Source organism: Rhinolophus hipposideros, assembly GCF_964194185.1.
Source record: "Rhinolophus hipposideros genome assembly, chromosome: 9".
Lineage (NCBI taxonomy): Eukaryota > Metazoa > Chordata > Mammalia > Chiroptera > Rhinolophidae > Rhinolophus > Rhinolophus hipposideros.
The window spans coordinates 55,469,874-55,491,450 of NC_138055.1; the positions used below are offsets into that span (position 1 = coordinate 55,469,874).

The 21,577-nt window shown below is 34.7% G+C and overlaps 1 protein-coding gene and 1 pseudogene across 2 annotated transcripts; one reads left to right on the top strand and one right to left on the bottom strand.

The window, feature by feature from the left end:
- Positions 1–10,029: 10,029 nt before the first annotated feature.
- On the top strand, positions 10,030–10,971 carry LOC308501900 (olfactory receptor 6C2-like; the record flags this gene model as incomplete). Its single annotated transcript, XM_081058977.1, has 1 exon — positions 10,030–10,971. The coding sequence occupies one exon, from the start codon at positions 10,030–10,032 to the stop codon at positions 10,969–10,971; it is 942 nt and encodes a 313-aa protein (XP_080915103.1).
- Positions 10,972–20,050: 9,079 nt separating this feature from the next.
- LOC308502091 (olfactory receptor 6C2-like) lies at positions 20,051–20,988 on the bottom strand (annotated as a pseudogene). The gene has a single exon. The product of its transcript is annotated as an olfactory receptor 6C2-like (transcript).
- Between the last annotated feature and the right edge of the window lie 589 nt (positions 20,989–21,577).

The following is a 21,577-nucleotide window of genomic DNA, read 5'->3' on the forward strand; positions in this document are numbered from 1 at the left end:
TGATCAACAGTAACACTATCATAGTAGGGGACTTCAACACACCTCTGACCACAAGGGACAGGTATTCCAAACAGAATATCAATATGGAAACAATGGCCTTTAATGACACATTGGACCAGTTGGATTTATTTGATATTTTCAGAGCATTTCACCCCAAAGCTGCAGAATACACATTCTTCTCAAGCGCAATGGAACATTTTCCAAGATAGACTACATGTTAGGCCACAAAACAAGTTTTGATAAATTTAAGAAAATTGAAATCATACCAATTCAATTTTCTGACTGTATTCTCTGACCACAGTGCTATGAAATTAGAAATCAACTACAGGAAAAATTCATGGAGGCTGAATAACATGTTAATAAATAATGAATGAGTCAAACATGAGATCAAGGAAGAAATCAAAAGATACCTCAAGACAAACGAAAAAGAAAACACAATGACCCAAAATCTATGGGATGCAGCAAAAGCAGTCCTAAGAGGGAAAATCATAGCATTGCAGGTCTACCTAAAGAAACAAGAAAAATCTAGAATCGACAGTTTATCGTCACACTTAAGGGATCTGGAAAAAGAACACCAAAATAAGCCAAAAAGGAGTACAAGGAAGGAGATAATAAAGATCATAGTGGAAATAAATGAAATAGAGACCAATGAAAAATACAAAAGATGAATGAATCCAAGAGCTGGTTTTTAGAGAAGGTAAACAAAATCAGCAAACCTTTAGCCGGACTCGTCAAGAAAGAGAGAGAGAGGGACCAAATTAATAAAATCAGAAATGAAAGAGGAAAACTGACAACAGACATCACAGAAATACAAAAAAAAAATAAGAAATTACTATGAGCAACTATATGCCAAAAATTAGACAACCTGGAAGAAATGGACAATTTTCCAGAAGCATACAACCATCCAAGGCTAACTCAAGAAGAAACGGAAAACCTGAATAGATTGATAACCACCAGGGAAATTGAGTCAGTAATCAACAAGCTCCCAACAAACAAAAGCCCTGGACAAGATGGCTTTACAGGTGAATGTCACAAAACATTCAAAAAAGGTTTATCACCTATTCTCAAGCTCTTCCAAAAAATCCAGAAAGAGGAAATGCTCCCGAACACTTTTTATGAGGCCACTATCACCCTGATCCCAAAGTAAGACAAAGACATTACAAAAAATGAAAACTACAGGCCGATATCCCTAATGAATATAGATGCAAAAATCTTCAACAAAATAATAGCAAACAGAATTCAGCAATACATTAAAAAGATCACATGAATCCCATGATAAAGTGGGATTCATTCTTGGTATGCAAGGGTGGTTGAACATCTGCAAATCAATTAATGTAATACACCACATTAACAAAATAGAAAATAAAAATCATATGATCATATCAATAGATGCAGAAAAAGCATTTGACAAAATCCAGCAGCATTTTATGATAAAAACTCTTAAGGAAGTGGGAATAGAGGGAACATATCTCAACATAATAAAGGCCATATATGATAAACCCATAGCTAACATCATACTCAATGGGAAAAGCTAAAACCATTCCCCTTAAGATCAGGAACAAGGCAATGTTGCCCACTATCTCCACTTCTATTCAACATACTGCTGGAAGATCTAGCCACAGCAATCAGACAAGAAAAAGAAATAAAGGGCATCCACATTAGTTAGGAAGAAGTAAAATTGTCATTATATGCAGATGACATGATACTATATAGAGAGAACCCTAAAGACTCCACCAAGAAACTATTAGAACTGATAAATGGATTTAGTAAAGTAGCAGGATACAAAATTAATATTCAGAAATCAGTTGCATTTGCATATACCAATAATAAAATATCAGAAGGAGAAATTAAGAAAACAATGCCATTTACAATTGCTTCAAAGATTACAAAATACCTGGGAATAAATTTAACCAAAGAAGTGAAAAATCTGTACTCAGAAAATTATACGACACTGAAGAAAGAAATGAAAGAAGATACAAATAAATGGAAACACATACCATGCTCATGGATAGGAAGAATTAATATAGTTTAAATGTCCATACTGCCTAAGGCAATATACAGATTCAACGCAATTCCTATAAAACTAAGGACATTTTTCACAGAAATAGAACATATAATCCTAAAATTTATATGAAACCATAAAAGACCCCGGAGCGCCTCAGCAATCTTGAGAAATAAGAACAAAGTGGGAGGTCAAATTATACTACAACGCTACAGTAATCAAAGCAGCATGGTACCGGCATAAAAACAGACACATAGATCAATGGAACAGAATAGAGAGCCCAGAAATAAATCCATGCATATATGGTCATTTAATCTACGACAATTGAAGCAAGAATTTACAGTGGGGTAAAGACAGTCTATTCAATAAACTGTGCTGGGAAACCTGAACAGACACATGCAAAAAAAATGAAGTTGGACCACTTCCTTACACCTTATACAAAAATAAATTTAAAATGGATTAAAGACTTAAATGTAAGCTCTGAAACCATAAAATTCCTAGAAGAAAATATAGGAAGAAACTTCACAGACATTACCCGGAGTAAGATTTTTACTGATATATCCCCTCGGGCAAGGGAAGTAAGAGAAAAAATAAACATGTGGGACTACATCAAACTAAAAAGCTTTTTCACAGCCACGGAAACCATCAATAAAACAAAAAGGGATCCTACTGAATGGGAAAAGATATTTGCCAATAATATATCCAATAAGGGTTTAACAACCAAAATTTATTTAAAAACTCACTCAACTCCAAAAAAACAAACAACCCAATTTAAAAATGGGCAGAGGACATGAAGAGACATTTTTCCAAAAAGGATATACAAGTGGCAGACGTGTGAAAAAATGCTCAACCTCACTAACCATCAGAGAAATGCAAATAAAAACCACAATGAGGGCTGGCCCGGTTGCTCAGGTGGTTGGAGCTCCATGCTCCTAACTCCAAAGGCTGTCAGTTCGATTCCCACATGGGCCAGTGGGCTTTCAACCACAAGGTTGCCGTTTCAACTCCTTGAGTCCCTCAAGGGATGGTGGGCTCCCCCCCCTGCAACTAAGATTGAGCAGGCACCTTGAGCTGAGTTGCCGCTGAGCCCCCGGATGGCTCAGTTGGTTGGAGAGCGGGCTCTCAATCACAAGGTTGCCAGTTCAATTCCTCGAGTCCTGCAAGGGATGGTGGGCTGTGCCCCCTGCAACTAGCAATGGCAACTGGACCTGGAGATGAGCTGTGCCCTCCACAACTAAGATTGAAAGGAGAGCAACTTGAAGCTGAACGGCACCCTCCACAACTAAGATTAAAGGATCAACAACTTGACTTGGAAAAAGTGTCCTGGAAGTACACACTATTTTCCAATAAAGTCCTGTTCCATCTCCCCAATAAAAATATTAAAAAAACACACACACACAGTGAGATACAACCTCACCCCAGTCAAAATGGCTATCATCAATTAATCAACAAACAACAAGTGCTTACGCGGATTTGGAGAAAAGGGAACATTCATGCACTGTTGGTGGGTTGCAGATTGGTGCAGCCACTGTGGAAAACAGTATGGAGGTATCTCAAAAATCTAAAAATGGAACTACCTTATGACCCAGCAGTTCCACTCCTAAGTATCTATCTGGAGAAATCTAAAACTCTCATTCAAAAAAATGTATGCCCCCCCTATGTTTATTGCAGCACTATACACAATAGCCAAGACATGGAGACCACTGAAATGCCCATCGGTAGATGACTGGATTAAAAAACTGTGGTACATTTATACAATGGAGTATTACCCAGCCATAAAGAAGAATAAAATCTTAACATTTGCAACAATATGGATGGACCTAGAGAACATTATGTTAAGTAAAATAGGTCAGATAGAGAGAGACAAATACCATATGATCTTACCTATATGTGGAATCTAAAGAAAAGAATAAATAAATGAACTAATCAGAAACAATCTCAGAGACAGTGGAAATGTACTGGCTGTGTGCGATATCAGAGGGATAGTGGATGGGGGAGGAGGGTTGACACAGTGTGAGGGATATAAATGACAAACGTCTAACTATTATTACATTGTTTTGTGCACCTGAAACTAATTTTTAAAAAGTTAAAAAAAAGAAAGAAAAAAGAAAACATAACGTCTAAAAAAAATAAAGAAAAAAAGAAAAAGAAAGAAAGAAAAATAAAAACCTTAAAACAAACATTTCCTCTCAAATATAAATGTACATGTATATACAAATATATATATAAGCATATATATATATATATTTGTATATACATGTACATTTATAAATATATATAAGTATATATATATATATATATATGCACATATCACCAATAAGCCTAATTCATTTTATTACCCCAGTCTTTAAGTTTTCAGAGGTGAATAATATGAAACATAAGAGAGTAGATTACATGATTTGTTGTCACGGAATATAAGTGAAAGAACTGAAAATAATTCCTATAGTGTAATAAGCTGTTGCAATAAAAGCTAGTTTATTCTCCATTCTGTCAAATAACACTTTTTAATTCACTAATATTTCTACATATTTGCAGAACAATGATAATAGAAATCATAATATTGAAAAACAAAAACTATAGTCACCATATTATACATTATATCCTCAGACCTTATTCACCTTATAGCTAAAAGTTGATAAAAGTTCTTTTACCAACTTCTCCCTAATTTCCCTACCCTCTAGTCCCTGGCAACAACTTTTCTACTCTCTGTTTCTGAGTTTTACTTTTTTTTTTAGATTCCACATATAAGTGATATCATGCAAAGTTTATGTTTCTCTGTCTGACATATCTCACTTAACATACTGCCCCCAAGTTCCATTCATGTTGTCACAAACGGCAAGATTTCCTTCTTTCTAGTGGCTGAATACACACACACACACACACACACACACACACACACACACACATATATATATGACACATCTTTATCCATTCATATGTTGATGGCCACTTAAGTTGTTTCCATATCTTGGTTACTGTAAATAATTCTACAATGAACATAGAAATACAGGTATCTCTTTGATATCCTGTACTCATTTCCTTTGGATATATACCCCAAAGTGGTATTTTTAATTCAATAGGAACCTCCATACTGTTTCTTCTTTTCTCAAAAATTTATCGGGTGACAATGGTTAGTAAAATTACATAAATTTCAAGTGTACAATTCTACAATACATCATCTATAGATCTCATTTTGTGTTCACCACCCAGAGTCAGTTCTCCTTCCATCACCATATATTTCACCAACCCTTTACCCTCCTCTACCACCCCTCCTCTCCTTTATCTTCTGGTATCCATTAAACTATTGCCTGTGTCTACGAGTTTTTGTTTCTTTGTTTGTCTTGTTCCTTTGTTGTTTTCAGTTTTATATCCTATATACAGTTAAATCATATGGTTCTCAACTTTTTCAGTGTAACTTATTTCACTTAGCATAATAATCTTAAGATGCATTTATGTTGTCACAATTGGCAGTATATCACCTTTTCTTAGGGCAAAGTAGCATTCCTCCATACTGTTTTCCATAGAGGCTGCATCAATTTACATTCTCACCAATAATACACAAGATTAACTTTTCTCCACATACTCATCAAAACTCGTTATTCCTTTTTTTTTATGATAGCCATTTTAACAGGTACATCTCATTGTGGTTTTGATTTGTATTTTCCTGATGACTACTGATGTTGAGCATCTTTTCATATGCCTGCTGGTTGTATGTCATCTTTGGGAAAATGTCTGTTCAGCTTGTCTGCCCATTTTTTAATTACATTTATTTGTTTTTTTTACTATTGAATTGTACAAGTTATTTATTTATTTGGGATATTAACTCATTGTCAGATATGATTAGTAAATATCTTCTCCCATACAATAGACTGTTTTTTCATTTTGTTGATGGTTTTTTTGATATGCTGAGCATTTTAGTTTGATGTAGTCTCACTTGTTAATTTTGCTTTGCTGCCTTTGTTTTTGGTGCCAAATATTTAAAAAGTCACTGCCAAAACCAATATTAAGGAACTTACCCTCTATGGATTCTTGTAGGAATTTTAAAGTGTCAGGACTTACATTCAAGTCTTTAACCCATTTCAAGCTGATTTTTGTACTAAGCATACTAAGCATACTAAGCAGTATGGGTTATATGATTTTACATATTTTCCTTTTCTTGTCTAATTTCCCAAATATAATAAATTATTCATAAAACAAATGTAAATGAGAAATGTGATATCTTTATGATCCTCCCAAATGGTATGTCTCAGTTTATAATATATGACAGTAAAAAAGGAGCTAAAGTTGTGTTTTATCACCAGATTCTTTGTAGTCCTACTGGCCTTTGCTGCTTCATCCTATCTCCAAGGACACTGTCTCCAAAGAAGCCATAGTTAGCACGTCTTTTCTACCTCAATGTTCTCACTCAGAAGATTCATTAGTGGCTTTGTTCTAGAGTCACCAGGGACTCTTCATTTATTCACTTAGTTGCATTTTTATCAAATAAAGCAAACTGTTAAGCTAGATATAAGTAAATATGCTCACAACCCTGAGTGATCATAGTAGCAACTTCCTTAAAACTGGAGAGCATTCCTGACATCCCACAACCCTCATACTATATTATTATTATTTGATATTTTTCTTTTTAGGGGGGAGTTATAATAATATAACAAGGAATTCCATGTAATTGGTTGAAGATGGATACTTCCAAGAGGTCTATGCGTCGTAAAGTTGTTGTGAATATGAAAGTGAATTCGTAAGCAAAGGTGACCAGAAGTCCGTATGAAAGTTTTCACCCCAACTACCATTTTCAATTTAGGACTTTTAAGCTTTCATGTTTTTCAACAACCAACAGAAACTATGATTGACAGTCATAATAGTAAGTGAGATAAAATTTGTCATTTTAATTCTATTTACTTTTGCGTGATTTGAGTTTTATTATGCTCTGAAAAACATATTTTATCTACTTTTTTAATTGAAAATGTAAATGATAATTTCTATATTTGCTAAAGCATACATATTATTACTTTTTTAGAATGAAATCTTGTTGGATATATAAATGTCATTTTCTGGGAGATTTTTATGCACAAAAATATATTGTCATTTAAAAGGATTAAAACTGGATAGCTATCCAGAAATATATTACCTATATCTACGACCTCACATCAAAAATAAGACATATATTCATATTATTGTGTAAGCATACTTCTTAATCTCCCAAAAGAATGACACATTGACTGAAGTTGCATCATTTCATTAGAGATCCCTGTCTTCATTTCAAACATATCTTTGATAGAATCAACAAAAGCAGTTAGTCACATTTCACTACGAGTTATTTTTTAAATCTTGTTTTATCATACCTTGTGATACCTTAGAGGGAAAAAGGAAAAGAAAAACATGTTTTTAGAGCATGAAATAATAGCCCATGGTGACAGAGCTGAGTGAGTTTACTCAGTGACATGATGCATGCAGTGCCTGAGAGATTATTTAGGGTTGGACAAAGGTAGGAAATGGGCAGCAGAAATCTTTTTCCTACATACACTTCAATTTGATCTAAGATAGTCATTGAATGTATCTCCAATTCCCTTCGCATGTTCCGCCAGGCAAACCATGAGCCTAGTTTACTCATCTTCCTTATGTTGGATACTGTAACCGGAGGCCTTATCTGCAGTATCTACTTAGATAATCAGAGCTGACCAAGTAAAACAACCCATTAGTTTACACAAAAAAAGGGGTCCACATACAAATAAATTGGGGTCTCCAGAGAAAACTTTTCATAATTAACTGTTGTAGGGAGATTTCAAACCTAGAGACACTAATTTTAAAATGTATGGTGATGGGCCATTTATTTGTGCAAACATATGTAAATAAGTAATACTGAATGTTTAATATGGTCCAGCTGTGTGCTAAATTCTTTATTTTTTTTTAATTATCACTTAGTACACACAAAATTATTTACGGGAAATATAATTCCAAATTTAAAGATTAGAAAAGCGAGGTAAATTAAATTAAGCATTATTTTAGTTTTATTCTCATAGGGCAATCTTGTTTAATTTTTTCCTAAGTTTTGGAGAATGTTTCACAATAGAACCCAAGTACTGACAACAGTACTTCTTTGTGATCTTGAAAATAATTAATGATTTATTTGTATGTAAGTGAAATTAGATACTGCCTTGTATTGAATAAATCTTCTGCACTTCCTCATAAAAAAATAAATAAATAAATAAATAAATAAAAGATAAAAAATAAAAAATAAAATAAAATGTATGGTGATGGAAGGAGAACTGACTCTGGATGATGAACACACAATAAAATATATAGATGATGTACTGTAGAATTGTACACTTGAAACCTATGTGATTTTACTAACCACTGTCACCCCAATAAATTTAATAAGAATGAATAATTAAGAAATAAAAATATTTGAGTCCCTACTAATGTAATCAATTGTCAATGCCTGTGGAAGAGCTATTAACACAAACTTGGAATTAAAAAAGTCCATGTCTTCTGGATTAAACACCTTCCGATAGAAGCTCTCAATGGCAAAAACTGTATCAACAGAATTTTACTGGATGATAGAGCACAGAGAGGGTAATTTCTCTTTTTTACCTCCTGTGAAAGTAATAAACAAAAGCCGAAAAGTTGATCCTCTTTGAAAACAAAATAATTCCACCACAGATTCTAACAAAGAAAATTTAATTCAACAAAGTTCATATCAAAGTGCTTCGAATTATAAGTCCAAATAGAAAACCAGATTCATAGGTGTCTGCAAAACATACATAGATAAATTCATTTAGAAAAATTTATTGGACAGTTGACAACATATCTGGAGCTATGTTAGCTGTATGGTGAAAAAGATACATTTCATGCTCCCCACAAATTGGTATTGTCTTAAGTGTTAAAATAGGAAAACACTGTTTTCCTTGGGAACACATTGACAAGGATTAGATATTGCATATTCATCAGACAGGCAGGAAATTTTCCAGCAAGGTTAAAGATGAAATTGAAAACCAAAGGAAGAATAGTATCTATTCAGGTGAGTTGAAGACAAAGAACAGATGTTTCATGAGAAATGTGTACTAAAATATCTGTCACATGGAATGCGCTCAATAAATGTAGTCTATTATCTTTATTGTTAAGAACATATTGAGAGGAGGAAAAGAAAGTGATAGAGAAAATCATGAGTTTTATTTGTGACATAGCGGATTTGAGGTCCATGTGAAATGTTTAAATAGATGTGTTAGGTTGCATCTGAGAATCAGAAAGGACTATTACAAAGATACAGATTTAGTACTAATCACCTGAAAGATGATATTTCAAAGCAGGAATTGATGAAAATACAAAGGAAATATTAGTATGGTGAGAGTGAAGTGATAAGAAAACACTAACAGACAGAGAAAAGGATCGGAGAAACATATCATCTGTAATATCTTTGAAGTTTTTTATCAGAGCATTTCATAAAAGTATAAATGTATACTGTGCATAAGCATATTGTGCTTTAAGACAGTCTATGTTCTGCTCACAATGAATTATAAGTGATTACTTAGGGACAAAGAAACTTTAGAAGAAGGCAGGGTCAGGAGAGTAGCTGAAACAGTTGTGGGAGTGCATTCACTCATGTGCACATGCACATGCACTCATATAGAATTTAGAGGTGTGACCAGGGGAGAAAAACCCATGTATTCAATTAACAAAAAATGGAAAACAAAATTCTTTAAATATAGAGTTGGAACAGAAACTTCCAGTGACTACAGAGGTGCACAAAGAACCCAAGTTGTCTGACATATATTAACACTTTAAAAAGGAAAAATGTGTCAAGCAAATACATCAAACAGAATTCTTGAAAGTCAAGACATTTTGCTCCTATGAAATGACAGATCCATGGGACTCAAAAGTAGTCTTTTACATAGTATGCATTTAAATTGGAAATATTTTTAGAATAATAAATGGTTAAAGCTTGAATATGGTATATTTCATGCTTTTAAAAACAATCTATAATAAAATGTCTCAATGTCACATGCAGATTTAACAGAAGTCGGAACTCAACAATGAGAAACAGTACAGTAACAACATTCATTCTGCTGGGACTGACAGATGACCCTCAGCTGCAGGTTCTGATTTTTATCTTTCTCTTTCTCACCTATATGCTGAGCATAACTGGGAACCTGTCTATCATCTCCCTCATCTTATTGGATTCTCACCTTAAAACAGCCATGTACTATTTCCTACAAAATTTCTCTTTCTTGGAGATCTCATTCACATCTGCCTGTATTCCCAGATACTTGTATAACATAGCAACAGGTGACAAAGTCATTACCTACAATGCTTGTGTCAGCCAAGTAGTTTTTACTGACCTCTTTGGTGTAACTGAATTTTTTCTCCTGGCCACCATGTCTTATGACCGCTATGTGGCCATCTGCAAACCCTTGCATTATGTGACTATTATGAATAGCACAGTCTGCAGAAGACTTGTCTTTTGTTGTTGGGTAGCTGGTCTATTTATTATAATCCCTCCCCTTAGCCTAGGCTTAAATCTGGAATTTTGTGATTCTAATACCATTGATCATTTTATCTGTGATGCATCTCCCCTCCTCAAAATCTCTTGTTCAAATACTTGGTTCATGGAACAGACTGTTATAATCTGTGCTGTGGTGACCCTCCTAATGACACTTATGTGTGTGGTACTGTCCTACATTTATATTATCAAGACAATTTTAGGATTCCCTTCTGCCCAGCAAAAGAAAAAAGCCTTTTCTACCTGTTCTTCCCACATGATTGTGGTTTCCATCACTTATGGCAGCTGCATCTTTATCTACATCAAACCTTCAGCAAAGGAATCAGTGGTTATTAACAAGGGTGTGACAGTGCTCACTACTTCCATTGCTCCAGTGCTGAACCCTTTTATTTACACACTGAGGAACACGCAAGTCAAACAAGCCTTCCATAACTCAATCAAAAGAATTCAGGTATTTTCCAATAAGAGAATGTGAAGCTAAATAAACACATACTGTGTTTCCCCAAAAATAAGACCTAGCCAGACCATTAGCTCTTTGTGTCTTTTGGAGCAAAAATTAATATAAGAACCGGTATTATATATATTATATTATATTATATTATATTATATTATGCTATGCTATACTATATTAAATTATATTAAAGAGACAGTCTTATATTATATTAGAATTAGGCCGGGTCTTATATTAATTTTTGCTCCTAAGACTCATTAGAGCTGATTGTCCAGCTAGGTCTTATTTTTAGGGAAACACGGTATAAGGAACTTACCACATTCCCTACTCGTGTTAAGCTATTCAGAACATTCTCATTCATCCTAATTTAGTGTCATCTACCTCATAAACCTCTTCTAAGACCCTTCCATAAGTATGCATGTTAATAGCATTTTGAATTTAAATACTGGCTTCATCTCCAAATTAAGAATAACAAAAAATAAAAATACAATAGCAGTATATCTCCAAATTAGAAATATCAAAAGAGAAATGCAAATGTTTACATTTTCCAGCAAAAGAATAAGTAATGGTTGCCAGTGTTTCATCCAATCCAAAACTTTCAAAGGATTTATTTCTTGATTCATATAACAAATATGTACTAGGCAGTTTCTATGGGGCAGGTACGGTTTTAAGCAATGAAATAGAGGAGGGAACAAACTAGCAAAAACTTACTCCTATGTCCCCTCAGTGGTAAACAGAATAAATTCCATGTTAAAGAAAACAAAATTGTAAACTTGACTCAAATAAATATTTTTTTTCATTAAAGGGAATATAAACCTCATAATTATGGAGAAACATCTAAAATACTAAAACTTAAAAATGATAATATTTGTATCAGAGCAAATTGGTAAACCTTTTAAATGTCATAAGATTTTCTCCAAAAATTACATGAAGCTAAAGAGAAGATGGTGAAAACAGATAATAATTTTTTAGAGAAATTTAAATATTTTGGTATTGCAAAAACATCTGCCAGATGTAGACACATATACTGAAATGCCAACATAAAATGTCACTAAAATAAGCAAATACTTGCGAAAAACTGAAGTTGAAGAAATCCAAGAAATAAATGCAACTAGATATACAACATCTTGGAAATAGAAAAGTTTTCCAAAGGAATATGAAAAGCTGTAATAAAGGTATTGCATCGCTTATGACATAAAAACTTATATATTGCAAGAACACGAACTGTTTACCACATTTACTCCAAAAAAAGAAGCTTATACAATTCATCATCTGTAACCATTTCCCTAATCCCACTAACACTTCAGGCTCCAGAAATTTGAACCTGCTTTTCCCCTGTGCTTTCATGTGTAGTCTTTTGCATATGCTGTTTCTCTGTCAAAAATATTTTCCTCATTTTTTGTTGACTCACACATTTTCCCTTAATTTTTTAATTTAAAAGTCACTCAGGTCATTTAAAATTAAACATAAAACTACCATATGATTCAGCAATCCTACTTCTGGGTATTTATCCAAAAAGAATTAAAATCAGGATGCCGAAAGAGATGTTGGTACTCTATGTTCATTGCAGCACTATTCACAATAACTAAGATGAAGAAATGACCCAAATGTCTATCAACTGACGAATGGATAAAGAAAATGTAGTACAGCTATACAGTGGAATACTACTCATTCTGTAAAAAGAAGGAAATTCTGGGTAGCCGCGGTGGCTCAGGTAGGTGGAGCATTACGCTCCTAACACCGAGGTTGGCCAGTTAGATTCCCACATGGGCCAGTGAGCTGCGCCTTCCACAACTAGACTGAGAACAACGGCTTGACTCAGAGTTGAGGGGTAGGGAGGGAAAGAAGGAAATTCTGCAATATGCAACGACAGGCATGGACCTTAAAGACATTATGCTAAGTGAAATTAGCCAGATACTGAGGGACAAGTAGTTTAAGATTCCACTTACATGAGGTATCAAAAGTAGTCAAATTCATAAAATCAAAGGCTAGAATGTCCGAATTTAAAAAGTGATCCCCCTGACTAGTCTAGTACCCCCTTATCATTATATATAGTTATTAACATATTATTGACTATATTCCCTATGCTTTATTTTACATTCTCATGACTATTTTGTAACTACCAATTTGTACTTCTTAATCCCTTCACCTTTTCCACCCTGCCCCACAACATCCCTTCCATCTATCACCCCAAGAAATCTAGTACCAATATAACACAACACATAGTTGTTACAATATTATTTACAATCCTTTCTGCTATACCATACATCTCCATGACTGCTGTGTAACAACAAATTTATACTTCTTTTTATTAATTTATTGGGGTGACAATTGTTAGTAAAATTACATAGATTTCAGGTGTACAATTCTGTATTATATCATCTTGATGGTTCCCAGACAGGATTGAGGTGGGGGATTCATGGAAAAGGGGATGGGATTAAGAAGTATAAATTGTTAATCAGCTTAACAATTTATACTTCTTAATCCCATCCCCTTTAATCATCTTAACAATGTATACTTCTTAATCCCATCCCCTTTAATCGTTTTAACAATTTATACTTCTTAATCCCATCCCCTTTAATCATCTTAACAATTTATACTTCTTAATCTCATCCCCTTTTCCATGAATCCCCAACCTCACTCCTGTCTGGGAACCATCAAAATGTTTTCTGGATCTATAAGTCTGTTTCTGTTTTGTTTGTTTATTTTGTTCTTTAGATTCCACATAGAAGCTAAATCACATTGCATGTGTCTTTCTCAGTCTGACACTCCACTCAGTACAATAGTCTCCAGGTCCATCCATGCCACTGAAGATGGCAAGAACCCATTTTACCTTCCATGGCTGAGTAATATTCCATTGTACATATGTACCACCTCTTCTTTAGCCATTCATCCATTGATGGACACCCAGGCTGCTTTTCTCCTGTTGCTTTAAGATTCTCTTGTAGTCTTTAATCATTTACATTTAAAGTGATTGTTGATACAGTTGTTGCCATTTTACTATTCATATTTTTTATTGATTTGTTTTGGTTTTTTTTTTTTTTTTTTTGGTCTTAAAGAAGTCCCTCTAAGATTCCTTGAAATACTGCTTTGGTGATGATGAACTTGTTTACTCTCATCTGGGAAGCTATTGATTTGTCCTTCAATTCTAAATGATAGCTTTGCTGGGTAGAATAATCTTGGTTGTAGGTCTTGCTTTTTATCGCTTTGAATGTTTCATGACAATCCCTTCTGGCCTACAAATTTTCTGTTAAGAAACAGGCTGACAGCCTTATGGGTGGGACAGGATCTCAGGGAACCACCAGGGTGGACTGAAAAAACTGTGTTAGCCAGGTTAATGGAGACTCAGATACAGTGGCTGCCTGCAGCTGCATGCCAGGAAGGTAGAGGGTTCAACAAAGAAACAATGGCTTCCGCCAGCTGTTTTGTCCAGAAGAAACGTGCCCTTCCAGCCCTTGCCCTGAAGCCAGACAATTCAATTCCTCCCCATATGTCCCTGGAGCCTTTCAAGCTGCTGCCCAGCACTGGAGCTTAGAGCCAGTCAGTAAGTAAGTCTGTGCGTGGGCCCTTTAAGAGAACCACGTGGAAGTGCAGCAAACTCTATCTCACTCAGCTGCAATCACTGCTTGTTTCATAGTCAGAAGTTGTGGGAGTTTCTCTCCTCAGCACTGGAACCCTCCATTTGAAAGCCTGGTGTAGGACTGGGATCCCTCACTCCTCTGGGGGGCACTTCCACACCCAAGATACCCCTCCCGATTTTTAATGGTCACAAGTGAGCATGGGACCAGCTCATTCCGTGGCTCTGCCACTCCTACCAGTGTGAGGTGGCTTCTTCTGTGTGTCCTTAGTTGTAGGTCTTCAGTTCAGCTATACATCAGGTGATTCTCAATGATGGTTGCTCTATAGTTTAGCTGTAATTTTGATGTGGTTTTGAAAGAAGACAAGCACGGCATTTAAATACTCCACCATCTTACCTGGGAATTCGAATGAAAATGTTTTTAATTAGATTCTAAAATTTAGATTTTCTGAAAGAGATGTCTACGTATGCCCATGAGTTGAATTACAATGTAAGATATTATTTCCCTGTTTTACTTCAAAGCGTAAAGTATATTCTACCTCTTCCACAGATTTTTCCAGATTAAATAAAGCTATTTTCTCTATCTAAAATGTTCCTTGTTTGAATGTAATAATTATTTTGCCATAGAATGCTAAATTAAACTTTAATGTTCTACTCCAGTTAATAGAGTCTTAGTTTATGTAACTGGTAACAACTGCAATACAGGCTAAATATTCAGAAAGTCAGTGAAGTCAGTAGGATATTTTTTTCTATTTGTTAACCAAGTTGATTTTAATGTAAAGCATGGCTATACTTGGAACAAAAGATGTGAGAGAAAGAAAGGGCAGAAACCAAACTTGCAGAATTAAACAGTGTAAATTTTTTGGCACTAATAGGGGCCCGTTACTCATGTTAGATTTTAAGTAATTCTGGTAACAGAATGTAGTTTCTAAACAGAATTTCCCACTGAGAGAAACCAGTGCTTTTTGAAGAAAGATTTGTTTCCAAGTTAGGGGTAGGAAGCATACAAACTGAGCCTGGAACATCATTGTTCCAGAAGGAAACAAAGCACACACACACAAAAAAAAAAAAATCATATGAGGACACAGGCACCAATTTGGATCCTAACTACTGCCCTGAAATTTGAGCATAAAAATATAATAATGACTGTAATGGATTGAAAAATACCAAAAAAATAAAAATCCATGAGTGTACAGTATTCTAAAAGGAAATTGACTAATCAATCTAAGCATTACTAAGTAGATCAAACAGACATTATGAGACTCATGAGATGATGCAATAGAAAGCACACAGCCCCTCCTATCAACTATCTTTGCTAAAAATATGAATCTAAATCTAACCAATAATTAAATCTAATTAACATTAAAGGGAAATTGGGTGATAGAGTAACAAGTTAAGTGATACCATAAAGATGCAATCAGTTAAATAATCAAGGATATTAAACACTGCACGTGGCATCATTTTTCCATCAATTCATGCAAAAAAAATGAAAAGACTAAAGGAATACAAAAATATGTTGTAAGTAGCATTACAACAAAATATGATATGTGGATTCTGTTTGGATTTTTATTCTAACCCCTCAATTGGGAGAAAAAATCATTATGTGAACCAGAGTAATATGAATACATACTGAATATGACAATCTATAATGATTTATTGATAATATTGATATGTGGGATAATGGCATGATGGTAGATAAAAGAAAATTTTCTCATCAGTTAGATATACCTATTGATAAAGTTGTGGGTGAAATGCAATGGATTTAAGGGTGAAATGCTATAAGGTGAAATGCCAGCAAAAAAAAACACAAAAGATCGGGGAGTGATAGAGAAAAATAATTTTATTATGTTGATGATTATGGAACCTGGATGATGGGTACATATCTGTTAATTATTGTATCTTGACTCTTTTTGTGGATGTTTTAAATTTTCCATTTGAGAATGGTTTAAAAACCTAGATCACTACACAATTTTCTACAAAATTCATCTGCTTGTTGAGATTGGGATAAAATCACTACTCATGAATGGCTACCTGTAAGGCAGGCATGCTGTCTTCCTCCCTCCATTTCCCTCTGAGTTAGCTCCCCTAATGATTTCAGAAACATTCAGCTTCTAATATGGCAAATAAATCAGGCCAAAATAAGGAAACTCTCTCACCTGAGCTGCATTCTTCAATCTACATTTATCATGAATAAAGCAACTCTTGACACTTATCTGACTCCTGTGTCTACTTCTCAAAAGGTTTAGAACTCATATCGAGGAAATGTGTGATTAAATAATACAATTAGCAGCCATGTTATGATTTAGAAATATAATATTATTGATACTATTTGTATTTGTGAACAAGCTGTATACTTAAAGAACATACCAGGCTTGTGTAGAAAATGATTTTCACTTTTGGTTAAAGAAGTCAAAGAAAAGTGGTCCAACAGAAGTTATATAAATTGATATCACTAAGGAATTGATGTTCAGAAGTTGAACTCCACACCCTTCACCTCAGTAGTGTAGGTAGGCTAAAGAACTAACACATGGAGAAAAAAATGCAAAGATTAAATCTTAACTAAAGTATACATATCGCCTAGATTTCATTTGATGGATTAGTAGCACAGGTTATGGCAAAATCAAAGAATCAGAGAAGATAACTATTTTAGAAATTTGAAGTTAAACCATAACCCTAGATTCAGGATACGTACCCCATTGCTTTTGTCTGGCTGAAATTTGGAAGGCCACTAAACATTTTTTGTCCTAGGACACTGAATTTGGAGACCCTTTCTCTCAAACACTAAGATTTTGAGAAATTCATGCAGGGTCCTCTAGTGTTTTAACGGAATCACATTAGGAGGCTCTGTCAGAAAACAGATGATTCAAAAAAAACGCCTGGAGGCAGGTTTTACTCAATGAGGTTGAAGATCCACATTATAAGGTGATTTTTTCTTTTTCCCTGTTCTCTTGCTTTTACTTCTTTTTCCATTTCCACTTGCTTTTTATTTCTATATATTGGTAGTATGATTTTTAAATTATTCTAATAGATTTAGTGTATCTTATTCAGTTACAATAATAAACATTATCTATTATTAACAGTATTAATAAGGTATATGTTTAAATGCATTAAAGTTTACCTTTACATATGTAAATTGTTTGATATAAACCTTGCTCAATTTTAGTATTAAAAGGTGTTTCTTGGGATGTTCCTTGAAATCAGCTTGATGCCTCGTGAGAAGCAGATACATTTACTTGAACAAACAGATTCTTCCAAAATCAATAAAACTAGTTTTGAATCCTAGTTCTAGTACTTGCTAGTAAAGTTCACTTTTCTAACCCTTAATTTTTCCACATTTCTCCAGTGTAAACTATGACTATAACTTGTAGGGTTATTTTCAGGTTTATCAGTATAATTTTCAATAAATTTTGACTTTCCTCCTGACTATTTCATTCACAAAATAAACAATAAATATTTTAACAGGATAGTCATTCTTTTTTGTTCAAAAGTTAATGTCCAATGTCACCTTTGTGTTTTTTTTATTTTCATATACAAATTCTCATTTTGCATTATCTGAAGTATGAAATCACCATGTTGGAAGATTACCTATTATGTAACTAATGTTTCTCTAAATGCCAAGTTTAAAGCATTCTAGAGTTTGCCGGACAAGATAGACATTCCCCAAGGCATTTACCATTTCAAATAAAAACAAGTAAACATGAAATTGTAGTTTGGTTTGAGATGAAAGCAGCAGATAAGTAATGGCACAAGTGTCCATGAGTAGGACTAATCCAGTCTTGGTAGCAGTGTTGGTGATGAAGCAGTAAGACGAGTCAGCAAAAAATTTTTTGTCGGAATGTCTTTTTTTTTTTTTTTTTTTAGAGTTTAAGTGCAGAGGCCAAGGACCGGCAGCCTCAAGGTCTGGGCTATGGCACCTAATCAGGCCAATGCATTAGCTTTTATTAGTTAGGTGGGGAAGTAAAGGAGATAAAGCTAGTCAATCTCAAGATCTGTGAATTCCATACACCATAATAGGAAATGATTCAAGCCAATCACCCTAGCCTGCAGGCAGCTGGACCAAGGGACAAAACCTATGTGCATATGAATAGATGGAGAGCATATCCATCTCTCCCAATATTGTTGGAATGTCTTTTAAACTGGAAGATGCTGGGGGTTGAGTAGCTGAAAGGTGAGGGGAAATTTTCTGCCTACAGAGGTCATGATATGAACAGTAGCCTGAAGTAAGAGAACAAAGATCAAAGGAAGTTTTAATATGTTGGAATACAAAAGTGGAAGTTGGTGAAAAATTTAACAAGTAATTAAATGCAGATCCTTCTTTGAGGGATATCATTAGGTACATATTTTGGATTCTTGAATGGAGTAGGGTTTTCATTTTGTAAAAGCAAGTCATTTCATTGATATTAGTATTCCTCTTCTATTCTCCTTTTTTCTGCACAATCTTTTTCTGCACTAATTCCTATTAGTTTTTTTGGATATGCAGTCCTCTGTTTGCTTGGTTTAAATACTCCATAGTCAAAGTTTAACATTTCTTTTTCTCACCCCTTCTTTTGCCTCCCCCCCACCCAATTCAGTTCAAGCCGTTCTCAATCTAGTTGTGTAGAAATCAGTTCCCTAGCCCACACTGGTATTATGAGCCTTGCATTCCCCGGGGCTGAGGCAGTCAGTCGCCAGTTGTCAGTGAGTCGGCCACTCACAGCAGCTGGCTGCCAACCACTCACACTGACCACTGGCCACTCATGGGAGCCCACAGCAGCTCATGGGAGCCCACAGCAGCTCACGGCAGCCCAGCTCCAGAGAGAGCTGTTGTTTACAATCTTAGCTGGAGAGGGCACAGCTCACTGGCCCATATGGGAACCGAACCCTTGACCTCAGCATTAGGAGCATGGCACTCCAACCACCTGAACCACCAGGTCAGCCCAAGATTTAATATTTCAATTGGTACATGAGTATCAATCTGTTTTGTGTAATTTCAATGCAGATTTCAATTCTTTACGAGGAATTATCAATGCATTTCTCTCTTCATTTTAACTTAATTCATGTAAAGACTCCTTCTTAGTAAACCTTTCTTGAAATCCTAAACCTTTAAAAAAAAAAGAAAAGAAATCCTAAACCTTTACACTCATTCCTTGTTTTAAAATATACAAGTTTTTTGCAATTTTATAAATTATTCCTTGTTACACTTAGCAATAGTATTCATTCTTTTTAATATTATTTCTCCCCTTATTAGAGTAGTTTTGTTTTGAAACAGTTATATGCACTATTGCACTGATATTTTATGATAAATTTCCAAACCCTTTCCGCATTGGTAAGGAAATGGTGAGAGTGAGGTCATTCTTAGATTTCCGAAAACAACTATTTTTATTTTTTCTTAATAAAAGTTATTCTCAAAGAGATTGGTTTATAAGGAGACACAAGGTGTAAATTGATCAGGGTCATTACTGGATGGAAGGCCAAATGTAGATCAGGAAGAGACAAAATAGGGCAGAAACAAGAAAGTTGCTCAGGGATCCTGACTTCAACACTCCCCTAGTTCTTTGAAAGGATTATTATTCGTTTGACTAAGTCATTAAAGGCTTGTTTCACTTGTTGGTTCCTCAGAGTATAAATAAATGGGTTTAACATGGGGGAAATGGAAGTCGTGAGTATGGTTACTCCCTTATTAATGGCCATTTCATCTTTTGCTGAAGGTTTGATATACACAAAGATGCAGCTGCCATAGGTGATAGAAACCACAATGATGTGGGATGAACAGGTGGAAAAGGCTTTTGTCCTTTGTTGAGCAGAGGGAAACCTTAGAATCGTTCTGATGATATACATGTAGGACAAAACCACACACACGAGAGTCATGATGAAGACCAACACAGAACACACAATAAACATCTGCTCTAGTAACCATGTGTCTGAGCATGAGATCTTCAAGATAGGGTTAGCATCACAGACAAAGTGGTCGATGGCATTAGAGTCACAGAAATCCAGTTCCAGTCCCAAGCTAAGTGGTGGGAATATGATCAACAAAGTGGTTATCCAACAGAAGAAGATAAGCCTTTTGCAGACTCTATGGTTCAAGATAGTCATGAATGCAGTGGTTTGCAGATGGCTACATATCGATCATAGGACATGGTGGCCAGGAGAAAAAATTCTGTTACTCCAAAAAGATATGTAAAAAATAATTGGCATGCACAAGCATTATAGGTAATAGTCCTGTCACGTGTTGATATACTGTACAAGAATCTAGGAATGCAGGCAGAAGTGAATGAGATTTCTAAGAAGGAAAAATTTTGGAGAAAAAAGTACATTGCAGTTTTGAGGTGAGAATCCATTAATGTGAGGATGATGATGGTCAGGTTTCCAGTTACACTCAACATGTAGGTGATAAGTAGAAATATAAAAATAAGAATCTGCAGTTGTGCATCATCTGTCAATCCCAAGAGGATAAAGCTGGTTAGTGATGTATGGTTTCTCATTTCTGGCTCCTAATTTCTGCCCAATTTTCATGTAAAACTGAGGGAGATACGATCTGAGAAGAGAGTGGGGAAAATGTTTTACTTTCACAATGGGATTTTGTTTACAAAAGCTAAGCCATGAATTTTACATGGATATGTTTGAGTTGATAATGAATATTTTTAAATAATTTATTCTCTCAGTTCTGTTGATAAATTATTTGACAGGTTAGAAACCTGGCATTCAAACATTTTTTAGTACAACATATGGCAAGGTACACATTTTAAATTGCAGTCCAGTGTATACATGTGTGTGAGCGTGCACACACACACACACACACACACACACTTTCATATATCTGAAACAACAATTTTAATGAAATGCTAACACTTAGATGCCCAGCTCTCTAATTTTTTTCTGTTCTAATGTATCTCATTTGAAATAATATAATTAGTATTCACAAATCAATTGCATTTGCAAACACTAATAACAAACTATCAAAAGTAGAAGTTAAGAAAACAATCCCATTTACTATTGCTTCAAAAACAATAAAATACTTAGGAATAAATTTAACTAAGGAAGTAAAAGACCAGTACTCAGAAAAATATGACA